The 12,231-nt window shown below is 38.6% G+C and overlaps 1 protein-coding gene across 8 annotated transcripts in view; it reads left to right on the top strand.

Annotated features, from left to right (window-relative positions):
* The first annotated feature begins 4,445 nt into the window (after window positions 1-4,445).
* Window positions 4,446-12,231, top strand: part of CEP162 (centrosomal protein 162) — a 44,272-nt gene continuing 36,486 nt past the window's right edge. For 2 of the 8 annotated variants that reach the window (XM_042016448.1, XM_042016445.1), the window contains exons 1-4: window positions 4,450-4,858; window positions 5,352-5,437; window positions 6,284-6,388; window positions 11,052-11,190. In XM_042016448.1, coding sequence (XP_041872382.1) covers window positions 6,329-6,388; window positions 11,052-11,190 — 199 coding nt within the window. In that variant the 5' untranslated portion in view covers window positions 4,450-4,858; window positions 5,352-5,437; window positions 6,284-6,328. Of the gene's footprint in view, window positions 4,859-5,351; window positions 5,438-6,283; window positions 6,389-11,051; window positions 11,191-12,231 lie in introns of all 8 variants that reach the window. The other 6 variants (XM_042016454.1, XM_042016450.1, XM_042016446.1 and 3 more) reach the window with 5 other exon arrangements.

Here is a 12,231-nt window from a genome sequence, read left to right as displayed (position 1 = left end):
ATACGTATCTCTAGAGAAACGATGTCCCCCTAAATCAGCTTTTTAATATAAACACACATGCATGTGCTGTTTGTTGTACTTTAAAAATACAAAAAACAAAAAAAAAGTGGAGCACACAGAAAGTTCTTCAAACTGCATTTGGAGAGTGACCTAAGATGTGGGAAAGTTGTCTATTGCCTATGTTATTTTTTCACCCACTTTTGAGTGCTTTGAGGCTACATTTCCCCTGAGTTATGACAGATATTGCCACCCACCTTAGTTCTTCCTGCCTCTGCCCTAACAGAACCTCTTTGTTGTTTTATCTAATCAGATTCAGAGGCCCTGCTAGAGTTGGCTCTTTCAGACTGTTCAAAGCGGTTATATTTCTTATTTCCCAGGCTTCAGAAGAACTAAAAATAACTAAGTGAAAATCTGAAATGCAAAGCTAATATTCCTGCCAGTGTTAAGCAGATATGTGGTGAGGATCAACGAAAGATGTTACAGATCTGAAAAATTTTAATAAATCAGAACACTTAATTTTTCTCTGCAGAATTCTCTGAGTTTGATCTTTCCTAAGCCACCAAGAAATTTTTATAAAAATATTTACCCTAACTTTTTCTGAACAGAACACATGCAGCGTGTTTTCACACAAAGACAAAAACTTATTACAAAATTTTTTATATGCAAAGGAGAATATTCAAGGCAGATGAGGCTTTGCAGTTCAAATGATCTGAGGTGGAAGCGACCCAAGTTGTTTCTCCAGTCCCACAGAGTAGGAATTTGCAAGCATGTTGCCTAATGCCAAGAACTGAGAATTTTCACTGGCAAAGAAGGACCTACAATAGGCACAGGGCAGCATCACTAGAGTAGTTCAAAAGTGCTACAGTTGATCAAACCTGCCATATTTGTATCTATCTTTGCACAGTATTTTTCCCAGGATTTCTCAAAAGCAACAGAAGGGATCTTGCTCCACTAGCTGGATTACACAGTGGAGCAATGTTTTCCAACACATTTATAGAGAATCAGGAAATTAAAGAAAAAGCGGTGTTAAATGTTGGCAAATGCACTTTAATCTGAGAGTGATAAGCACCTTTAATTATTGACTGAAAACAATCACCTTCTTGAAGGAATTTTTAATTATTTATAGTTGCTGGCGATAGCAGAGTTTCCTCTATGATGGTGAAGGATTTATTCCTGCAGCCAGTAATTACAGCAACTTTGCACTCTTCCAGAGAAACGGAAAACTTGGCAGTACAGGGCACAACATTAAGGCAATTAAACATTTACACAAATAAGCCAGAGGGAGGATCTGTTTTCAAAAAGCATGAGAAACAGTGCATGTCTGCTAACTTCCAGAAAACGGGAAATGGCCAGCAACAGCCCAGCTTCCAAACTCTGAACTTTGCAGCTCCCTTCAAGGGATGCAAGCAAAAATAAGATTTGTGACCAGTCTGAGTCTCTGGAATAATTTGAAACATGACACAGAACTTAGTTTCTCAGTGGAGAAAATTCCTGATGGAAAAAACCCATAGGTGAGACGCTGAGTTCAGGCTAGCTACTGTAACTGAATCAACCAAAAATCCAACCCTTGGGATCTGAGGACTTGTTATCAGTGATGGACCAAAATGAGACCTGCAGTGAACCAAAAGTGAAAGTATTAAAAATGTTCTTTTAAACTAAAATTATAGTTATGTGAACTATTTTATAACTAATCCTAATTTGACTACCATTTTCTCCCACATGGAATACAGTTCCACATGATTCTGTTCGTTTTCTGTGCAATTTGTAGTTATGGAAAGCTTTTCTTTTTTCTGATGTGCATACTGGAAAGGGCTTTTATTGCATTGTCACTTAAGGAAGTCTCATCACAGTGAGCATACACAGAGAATGCAATTTTAACTTCTTAGTCCACTACTGTTTGTTTGCTTTTGATTCAGTAGGAAACTGTTAACCCTTAAAAAAACATAGCCAAGAATATGGTGAAATATTTATTATCATAATCTCATATTTCACATATTTGCAAGTTCAGTACTGAAATACTATCTGATGCAATGCTTCAGCCAAAGTGAATGTGGCAGAAGTTTTTGGTTTTTATTCGATATCTTTTTTCCATTGACTTTTATGGATGATACAAAACTGAAATCAGACAACAGAATAAAAGTGTGGATATTTCATTCCTTTTAATTTTGCCATTAATCTTTTGAAATCATTACACTAATCCATTAAGCCTCATATTTGTGCTGTTTAGCAAGAAAAAACATATGTGTTATGTGTGCACATGCCACACATTTAAATGAGAAGCCAATGACTACAGCGGCAAAATCTGATTTTATAGAAGTCAACAAAAGCTTCCCACCCATGTCAGCAGAGCCTGAAATCTACCTTATAATTTGGGGCTCTGTCCAGCAGGATCTATTTTAGAATTTGCATCCATCCTCTGCTTTATTAGCACTGGTGCCCAAATTGCCATGTTCCTGGCTGAAATTCATGGCTCTCCCATTTTTTAAGTTCTGCTGTTAAGAGCACTTGAGAAAACTGCTCCAACTGGTTGGCATTAGAAGGAAATGAAAATCTTTTAAGTGGCTATTGTGCATGTTATTTGAATGCACTGGATGACATTTCAACACCAGGCAATGCCTCCTCTCCACCACAGTCATCAAGAGTGGTTTATGTTTTTTTCTTTCCCATATGGGCACTGAGGTTTCCAACAGCATTGATCCCTCTGCACATTTTTCTATACTTTGTACAAAGCTCTTTGAACATATTTCTGCAAGCAGAAAAGCTTCTATGTGCAATGGGGTTTTAGCAGCTTGAAGGACTGAGCGCTTGATGTGATTATTTGATCATATATGAAGTAACTCTCATGATCAATGAATGATGTCACAGCTATCACTTTGAAGTTAATAGTAAAATTTGCATTGGCTTAAATCCGAGCAGGATCAAGGCATGAAGTATGACTGACATTCTTTTAATTAATTTCCATATTTCTTTTTAAATTCTCGTGCCTCACTCCATACTTCTTCATGCAACAAGAGAAAAGAGTAAATGTTGGAAACTGACGTTTTCACCATCAGTAGGCTGTCATGTGTAACACATTGTTCTAGTATATTAGTTTATGTGGGCATTCTGTCCTTGATCAGCTCCCACGTTTCCCACAGACAGCAGCAGAAGTTGCACACAAAGACGAAAAAAATACTTTGCAAATGGAAACATAATACTCCATCTGCAGACAATAGGCCTGACTGAAAGAAGTGCTGCAGCACCTATAGCAAAGTAATTCCTCTAGACTTGTGTGGAAAATACAGAGCCCATATTTCTTTGCTTCTTTGAATTTAATCTGTAATTTATACTAGCGTTAAAAAAATCTGGGACACATAAAGGCCATATTGGAAGCACTGTCTTTATCTCTCAAGCTAACAGGAAATGAGAGACAGTAATAGGACTTTAACTGGTTTCTCACTTGCAGTAAGTATCCAACACTCGTCAAAGAAAACTTCCTTTCAAAATCTTTTCGTTCCAAGTCTGCTGAACAGGGAAACAAAATGTGTTTGTGTGTGTGTGCGCGTGTGTGAACAATGTCCATTTGTATTCTTAACTGAACTTGTTTTATTTTGCCATTTACTAAATGCTGGCATAAAAATTCCTAAAGCAACGTGACTCTCACAACAAACACAACTGACAGACCCTTGCTGGAGAGCACATGCAAGCACAGACTGCAATTGTTCTGTCGTTATTTGAGAGGCAGTGGTCAGGGAAACAGGGGTCATTAATTTCTCTGCGTATTTTAAACATTTCCAGAGATGTGCTAAAATGTATTAAAAGCACAACGGCCGACATCTGAGGATGAAACATTAGGAAAACTTTAGAAGGGGATTTCTGTGAAAAAGCGAGAAGGGATACTTTGAGTTTGACCCTTGCCTTAGGGAATGCAACCCACTTTTAACTCTTTCCTTCTTGCTTTTCCGAAAGATCAGCTGAAGGATTTCAGAGAATTGCGTGAGGTCGAGCTGCAAGGAAACCTGCTCTGACCGTGTGACTGTGGGGTGTTGTAGCTGCTAAGGGGCTTCGGTCGCAGCTCAGCTGGTGCGACGGTGACACCAGGATGGCTCCTGAATGCTCGGAAAAGCCAATTCCCTGAACCCCGTCCGGCCCTGACCGCGCACGGACCACGACCACTACCCCGCACCCGCCAGGGGGCGCCGCTCCGCACGCCCGGCCACTTCCGCAACTGCCGCCCGTCGGCGCCGCCCGGGCCCGGCCCGGCCCGCGTGTCCCGCGGCGGGATTGAGTAGCACCGGGGCCCGTCCCCTCCCGCCCCTCGTGCCCGCCGGGACCCGCTCCCTCCCGTCACGTGTGTCCCGCGGCGGGGCGGGCAGAGCAGAGGGAAGCCGGTGGATTTGGCGGAATCACGTGGAGCGGTCCCTCCTGGCGGGCGGGACGGTGGCCGGGAGGGTTTCCCGGGCAACCGCGCCGCCGGCGAGCGGCGCGGCTGTGGCGGAGCGGGCCCCGGCGCGGTGCAGGTGCGCGCCCAGCGCCCGGGGCTGCGCTCGGCTCCGAGTCGCGTCCTTCCCTCCCCCGCCGCTCCCAGGAGCTCCCGTCGGGCCTTGGAGCCGAGCCCTGCCCGCCCGTCCCCGAGCCCCCGCGCTGCCGTGCGGCAGCCGTGCGTGTGCTCCACGGAAAGGAGAAGGAGGATCAGGTCACGGCTGGGTTGATTAAAAGGTTACTTGAAACGTGTTAGGCTGTTTAAGCTTTCCCCCATCCCCGTCGTTTAGCCATACCTCCTCAAAACTTCCGCTTTTTGCGCTGTGTTGTAGCATATATACCAGCAAGTGCCGCCTTTGTTTCGTGCACAGTCATTTGTGAGCCTCCAGGTCTGAAGGTATGGCTGAAAAGTGTATTTGCTAATGTTAACGTTTGCCTATGATCTCTTACGGAAATTGTCAACATATTTGCTGTCCTTTGAGTTACATATTGTTAGTTTTTGTAAAAGTTGTAATTTTAAGGTAGGCAGAAGAAAGCCGTCATTCTAATGTAGGTAGAAGTATGGATAATGTCAGAAGAAACACTTTGTTTTTCAGGCAAGGCTAGAATTAAATATTCCCACTTGCTGAAGTAGCTGGCACAGTTAGTAAATTACTAAAGCATCTTGCGTTTAACATCAAGTGTTCTTTGATGTGAAAGTATAAAAGGATACTGGATTATGTGTGCCCTGAGAGGTAACATTCCTAATCTCCTTACCATGTTTTCAGAGATATTGTCCAAATGCTTACATAAGGACATCGTGCTCTATCCAACGCCTGGGCCGTCTGCTATATAACTTCTTTCTTCTTTTTTTTTTTTTTTTCTTTTTTTTTCTTTTTTAACTGCCAAAGCCAAAGTGTCGGGTGGTCTATGGATGGATAAGGAGTGAAAGCAGGAAACAGTTGTCACAACTCACCTGTCAGAATCAATTTACTAGGTAGGTAACACTCCTGTGTACTGAGTGGGCTCCATACTGGGAGAAGTTTTATTTAGTGGTAAAAGCACTTTTACAAATGTTTAGCCCTTTTATGTTTACATCGTGCTTCTCAGCCTAGAAGATGCTGGTGCTGTTTAATGCTGCCATACATATGCAGTTTTGAAGGCAGCCATATGTGCTGAGCAGGGTGATACACGAAAGCTTTGCAGCCTTTTGGTTGTGGGGCATATTTCATACCTGAGAAGTTGATGCAGACTTAGGGGAAGGGGAGGGGGACCAGTGTCATTGGCTTTCTGTGTCAGGGCAGATCAAACCAAACGCCATTCTCTAACCTGAAAAAGATTTACATGTATTTATTGTTTACTAAATCCAAAGCACAGCAGAGATGATGAAACAAAACTAATAATGGCAGATGTCCCCAGTGTTGGAGAAGAAACATAGAAAGGAATTAAAAGCCCTTAAAATTGATTGGAAATACTACTGCAGTGCAGTAGATTCTCATTTTATTATTAACAAAATGCTTAATTGTGGGTTGCTAAGAGGGCTGTTTTTGAAGAAAAATGTAGATATGCTGAAGTGAATCACATTTTATTTATCCCTCCAAGTTTAAATGCTGGAGCTGGTGTTTAGGAAATAAGTATTTTGCTTATAAGGAATTTGTGTGATCTAGATATGTTTGCACTGATTGTTGCAATCAGTAAAAAATTTCAGTAAGGGATGGGAGAATGGTGTTTGTCATCTCTCAAGATTTGGAATGGTTTTTTTTTGCTTATAGCTCTATTCAAGCAAATCATTAGGTTACATCAATTTCAGAATGCATTTAATTAACTTTATTTTAAATTTTAGTCTTTTGGACTCAGTTGTTTGGAAGGCAAACTCCATTTGCAAATTATGGCTCATCGATTTTCAAAGGAAGAATTAGATCAGCAGTTTGAAGAGTTTCTGAAAGAGGTATGTTTGAGACCAAGGTCACATCCCTATTCTCTCTTTAAAAATGGGGAAAATTTAATATGGAAGAATATGAAATGTAAGATTCAGCTGTGCTTTTATCACATAATTAATGTAGCTGTCTTATGTATGGGTCTTTGCAAGGTCTTAGTTGCTAAGCTTAATTCATACTATTTTGCTGTATTGAAATCAAGAGAACAGTTTTGTAAATAAATAAATATTTTGTCATTGCTAGGTTGTATCTTCAGAAAGAGCCCTTGGTTCTTGATTTTTGTTTCAATTTTATTGTTGCTGCTACTTAGTACCAGAAGCTTCAAATTGATGTATAATTGAAAATTAGGAAAAAAAACCTCTGCCTGTATATAAACACAAGCTACATTTTTAAAATTTCTTATTTTTCTGTGCAATGCTTACTTTCACTGAATTATGTTTTAAAATTCTTGTATAAAATGAAGCATGCTGTAGTGATTAGAAAATTTGAATTAGATTCCTTTAGTTCCTCGTGGTGCTTCATGATTTTGAGTACTGGCAAAATCATGCAAGTCAGTGGGTTCTGACTTAAGCTTGGAATTATCAGACACAATCTAAATGCCCCAACTAGGTATGTTTTTTTCACTGAAAATAGACCTGTAATTTCAGAACTTGCCCTCTGGTCTATCAGACACACAGTGTGGTGACCCTAAAACATAAATACTGCCTACATAAGGACTTCACTGCATTTTAATTCTGTATATGAGCATAGCTAGTGATGGCAGATAATATTTCTGGAGTCTCTGTTATACATAGTGTATGCTTGAAATTTTTTTGATGTAGAGACTGTTACAATTTAATGGCTTGTGAAAAGTAATTTAATTTGATGATATAATAAGCACTTTGAATTCACTGAAATTATTAATGTTAGTAAAATTAGAAAAATAGTCTTTGCATTTCCTTCAAAAGTTCTTAACTTACTGTTGTTACAAAGGGAGTTGCTCTGGGGAAGAGAGAGGAGTTTTATTCTTTTATTTGTTATGCACAGCTGTCAAAACTCTGCATGTGATTCCTTCTAGTATTTTATTCCTCATTTGACATACTCTTCTTCCTTCTCAGCTATTGCCCCCATTGAGAGTGCACGTTAAAAAAAAATTGAAATACCTGTATTGAATTATTCTAAGTGGCATTTGGAGTGTCCCAGAGAATGTAACTTTAACAATTCATGTCTTAATTGTTTTTTATCATTTCAATCCAAAACTGTTTTCAAACTGCTAATCCAGTTATTAAAAATATGCAGTGTTTTTTGCCAGCTGGATACAGACCCAAATAACAATGACGTTGTCTACTCTCTGTTACTTTTACACGTGTCTTCTGCTATGTCCTTCTTCTTGCTTTTGTTTTTTATAGAAAGTGTGTGGCCTTTTAATATTAGAAAGATGAGAAACTGGTGTGCTCCATTGCTTGAAATCTCTCTGTAAGTGATGGTTGAGAGTGTAACAGCAGGTGGGGAATAGTAAAAACAGTTTCACAGTAGTTTGGGGAAGACTTAATATTGTTTAAGCAAGTTTTTCAAAGAGAAAATGGAGCAGGATTTTTCCCTTTTAAATAACTTAATGAATCTGTGTTTGGGGTGAGGGTGTGTATATATGTTTGTGATTAAAACACATGAAGTTAAAAGAGAGACTGTATATACAGCTGATGATGCAGGTCTAATATGAGGATTAAACTAAGTCTTTTAGCATATACACTGAACTTTAAAAGCTATCAGTGGATTTTCTAGACTATTATCATTATACAGAGGGAAACACAGTTGTGTAATAACAGTGACTGCATGTAGGATAAATCCTTTAATGATTCCCTCTGCCTGGTTATGCTTATTCCCAGCCTCTTGCCAAGACAGCCCGTTGTTATCTATAATTCTTCCCATAATCCTTCCTCCTCCACTGTCTGTGTTCCTGTGGTCCATCCACTCCTCACCATCAGTATCTTGTTTCGGTGTGCTTCACCTGTTGTCACTTGGATTTCCCTTAAGCATCGTCTGTCATACTGATTTAGCTTCAGGTTTTCAGAGTGTTTGCTGTGTTGGCTCTGAAGTTCTCTTGGGACATGCAGCGTGAGGAAGTCTTTCTAACACACAGTACTTCAGTTAATTGAATTAATTGCCTTTTATTGATGACCCAAAGCAATGTTGTGGAAAAGCCATTGTCTGCTTCTAGTATTTTCAGTTGACTTTTGTTCTATTTGATATTCATGGATACTTGAGAAGGAGGACTTTCAAAAGGAAAGGCTGTATCATTTTTATTAGAATATCTGTAGAATAGTATCTGGAAGAAAAACACCACACATTAAGCCATGTTTGAGAAACATTTTAAGTTTTTATTAAAAGATTGACTGTATTAACATATTATTGTGCAATAAAAGCATGTTTTGGAGTAGACTTATTTAATTGAAAAATACTTGTTTCATTAATTAATTAGGACAACTGGTCATGAAAGTCTGAGTGTTTTAGATCAAATTCTGTATTACCTATCTTTTTTAAGTTACTTCACATGCAAAGGAGATGGTAAGCTGATGATGTGCCATATAGTTGTTCTAGTTCTTAAAACAGTCTCTTTTGGCTTTTATTTATGTTGAGATTAAACAACTGACACTTTTTGTGTGTTTGTGTGTGTCTGTGTTCCTGGAAGGCTGACAGGCTGTCTTATAGAGGAGGGGAAGGAAGAAATTGGTGCCACTTACTGGTGCTGAGAAGTCATTACGGGTCCAAAAAGCTGGATTGATTGATTTACCTTTTTTTCAAAGGAAGGAAAGAAAATCTGGAAGTTTTGCTGTTGAGACAACTGACGTGTTGGGAAAAACGCACCAGAATTTTTGTGTCGGCATTTATTTCCCAGCTGCTGCAGCCTTACTGTCTGCGGTTGACAAGATGGCTGGACATAGAAAGTTTCCAGAACTTGAGCAGAACCTGTGGGAGTTGCAGGTTATTTGGTTACAATGCACTAAGGAGTATGAGTGTCATTGAAGTTCTGTTTGCAGGGCAGAGGATACTATCAGTTGTAAAAGAAACAGCAAGTGATAACAGAGCTTGCATCAAGCACCTGTCAGTGCTTCCAGCTAGCAGGAGGCAGTCTGATGTTTGGGGACAATGGCACTAGTACTTGTGTTGTGACTAGTGTGAGGAAGTTGTTATTTATGGGGTACTTTTTAGGAATCTAAACCTGTTTTGTTCTATGGTTAAACCTAAAGAATCACTTAAAGAGCCAACTTAAGGAAATTGCAATACATCTTGTTGTCTAGCAGTTTCATAATTTATTAAAATTGTGTTTTATTAAAGTGCAAGGCTCTTTTATTAAAGTGCAAGTGCAAAGCACCTCTTTCTTTCTGAGATATATGACAGGCATTTAGTTTTCTCAAGTGAAACTGTAAACTCTAAAGATGTTCTTGATCAGAGATATTATTAGGAATACTTTATTACAATTATTTTTGCTTAAATTACAGTTTTATGTGATTGGCATTTGATTTTTAAATGTTCTTGTTAAGCCTAGAGAAGCTGAAGCATTAGTCATATAGTAAAGGTAGGCTTTTATGGCAGTGTTTTTAATGAAATAGGAGGCAGTGGATTGCAGAGGCTTGTTTTAATAAAACATACCCTTGTGTTTTACATGTTAAGTATCCACAATCCTGTTTCCTGTAATATTCGGTTTATACTATCACCTTTTCTTATTTATGACTATTACAAAAGTGAAGTTTTTGAAATTTTCCCATGTGATGCATTTCATATGGGAATTCTTTCTTTTGTACCATTTGCTAACTCTGTGCACTGTGTTCTTTAAGACACTTTAGGACAGTTGGCTTTAACAGATGTAGCTAAAAATTTAGATAAAAAGTATTGGTTTCCCCTTAACCTCAGTTTGCTTCATGAAGAATACGTAGCACATAAGGTTGCAGTGCACTATTTTAATGAATATTTTCTTGTTCAGTGTGTGGATAGCTAATTGTGGCTCTGAGCCTGCTGTAGGCCACAAAGAGCTTTATTAAAGGAAAAGAGCAGAGGTTTGTTGTCTTTTCCTTCCTGTTACTTTTCAGTAACTTAAATTCATATGGTGTCCATACTCATAGACTTTTTTTCCATTTATTTAAGCCATCAGTCAAAATCAGCATGGATGACTAACACATATGGAAGTTTAATACACAGTTGGGTAGGAATGGCTCTGGCATTTCTATTATATTCAATGAATACAAAATGTACAATTAGTTCTGAACTTTGATTTGCTGACAGCTAGAGTGTTGCTAATACACATTTATTTTTCGAATATTAATAATAATGTTCACATACAAAGCAAGGACAAGGCAAAATTGTTTCTGCTCTACTTTATTATCTTCAGGAAGGTAGTCAGAATTTTGGTTCTTATGTGTTGTAACAAATGGAACAAGAGCTGATTACGCTGTTTATTGGAACATACATTCTCTGAAGTAGTCAACTTTTCATATATCCAAATGGGATTATTAAAATATGCACTATTATGCCACATGAATATAGTTATTGTTTCTTAATCAATTTTGTCATGCATATACAAAAAGACAAACAGTGGGGAGTAATGAGAGGCATCTGGACTCAGAAGTCCAGAACTGAGTGGCTGAAACAATGTAAAAATGTAAAAGCTCTCTTTAATCTTGTATGGAACTGATTCAGTCTCTTTCAGATGATTCGCTTGGAAATTCAAAGAAAAAGTCCAGCATTCTTGAGAGATTGGGACAGCCCAGGAAAAAAGAGAAGAAGAAAAAGGATTCAGTGCCGTGGTGGTTATCTGAGGAAGATTCGGATGATGGTGGTAAATTTACAGTTTTACAATGTTTTGGCCACAGGGGGTCAGACTAGTTCTTTCTCATAATGTCTGTTAGGCCTGGTTTCAGATCAAGCTGATGCCACTCAAGTGTTTTAGAATGTTACAGTGCAGGTTTGTAAAGCATAGAAGTCAAATAGAATTGTATCTTTTTAAATGGTTCATGTTCAAGCTGTATGCAAGCTTTCTGCTGGTTTTTTCTGTAGCTTTTGATTTAATAAAACTTGTAAAGAATAAGCACGTTATAAATAGTAAAATAATTAGAAAATATAACTTAGGAATTCTGCGGAAATATTGGTATGGGTGTTTTGTAGTTAGCCTGTTCTTTATACTGACTTTTCGTAGCTTTCTGTTTTCGAAACTGTAGTGGAAAAAGACCGATTTATATAAACTTATGCTAACTGCAACATTTGTAATAGGTTGGAAAAGCACAGAAAACCCTTTTAACACCAGCTGAATCCAAGGTGTATGTCTTCAGTATTCTCATCATTTTCCTTGCCAAGAACCATGGCTTAAGGCTAAATGGGCTGTGATGACATGATTGCTGGTTCAGTATTGACACGGTCACATAGTTCTGGAAGAAAATATATTATTGTTTGCAAGCTTTCCACCTCTATTTTTTTAATTTCTACATTGTCTTCTTGTTGGGTAGTAAAGCCTGTGAGTAGGGAGTTTCCACAGGCTGATTGCCTCTCCTTCTTGTAGTAACTGGTGGTTTCTTAATTGTCATGATTTGTATTAATTGCAAGTGGACCTTAACAGAAAGTTACAAAAATCAGTTTTTCATCTGACAGAGTTAAAATACTGCTGGTAGTCTCAGATTTTAAGACTAACTGTATCCTGTCAGTGTTGTCTTAGTGGGGAGTCAAATCCTAGTCAGCAGTTGTGTCATTTTAGGCTTAACCCTAATAGGTGGTAGGTGGACTTCTTATCTGTCTCTGGCCTTTTAAAATGTTGCTGTAAAACTCAGATGGATATGAGAAAGTTCTTATCAGGTAGTTGTGAGATACGATGATTTCCTTAGAGCTT

This window comes from Corvus kubaryi, unplaced genomic scaffold, assembly GCF_017639235.1.
Source record: "Corvus kubaryi isolate FWS band 111438036 unplaced genomic scaffold, C.kubaryi_AGA036_p1.0 split3-73, whole genome shotgun sequence".
In the NCBI taxonomy this organism is placed as follows: Eukaryota; Metazoa; Chordata; class Aves; order Passeriformes; family Corvidae; genus Corvus; species Corvus kubaryi.
The sequence above is the reverse complement of the archived record's forward strand: the minus strand, read 5'-3'. Positions and strand labels throughout refer to the sequence as shown.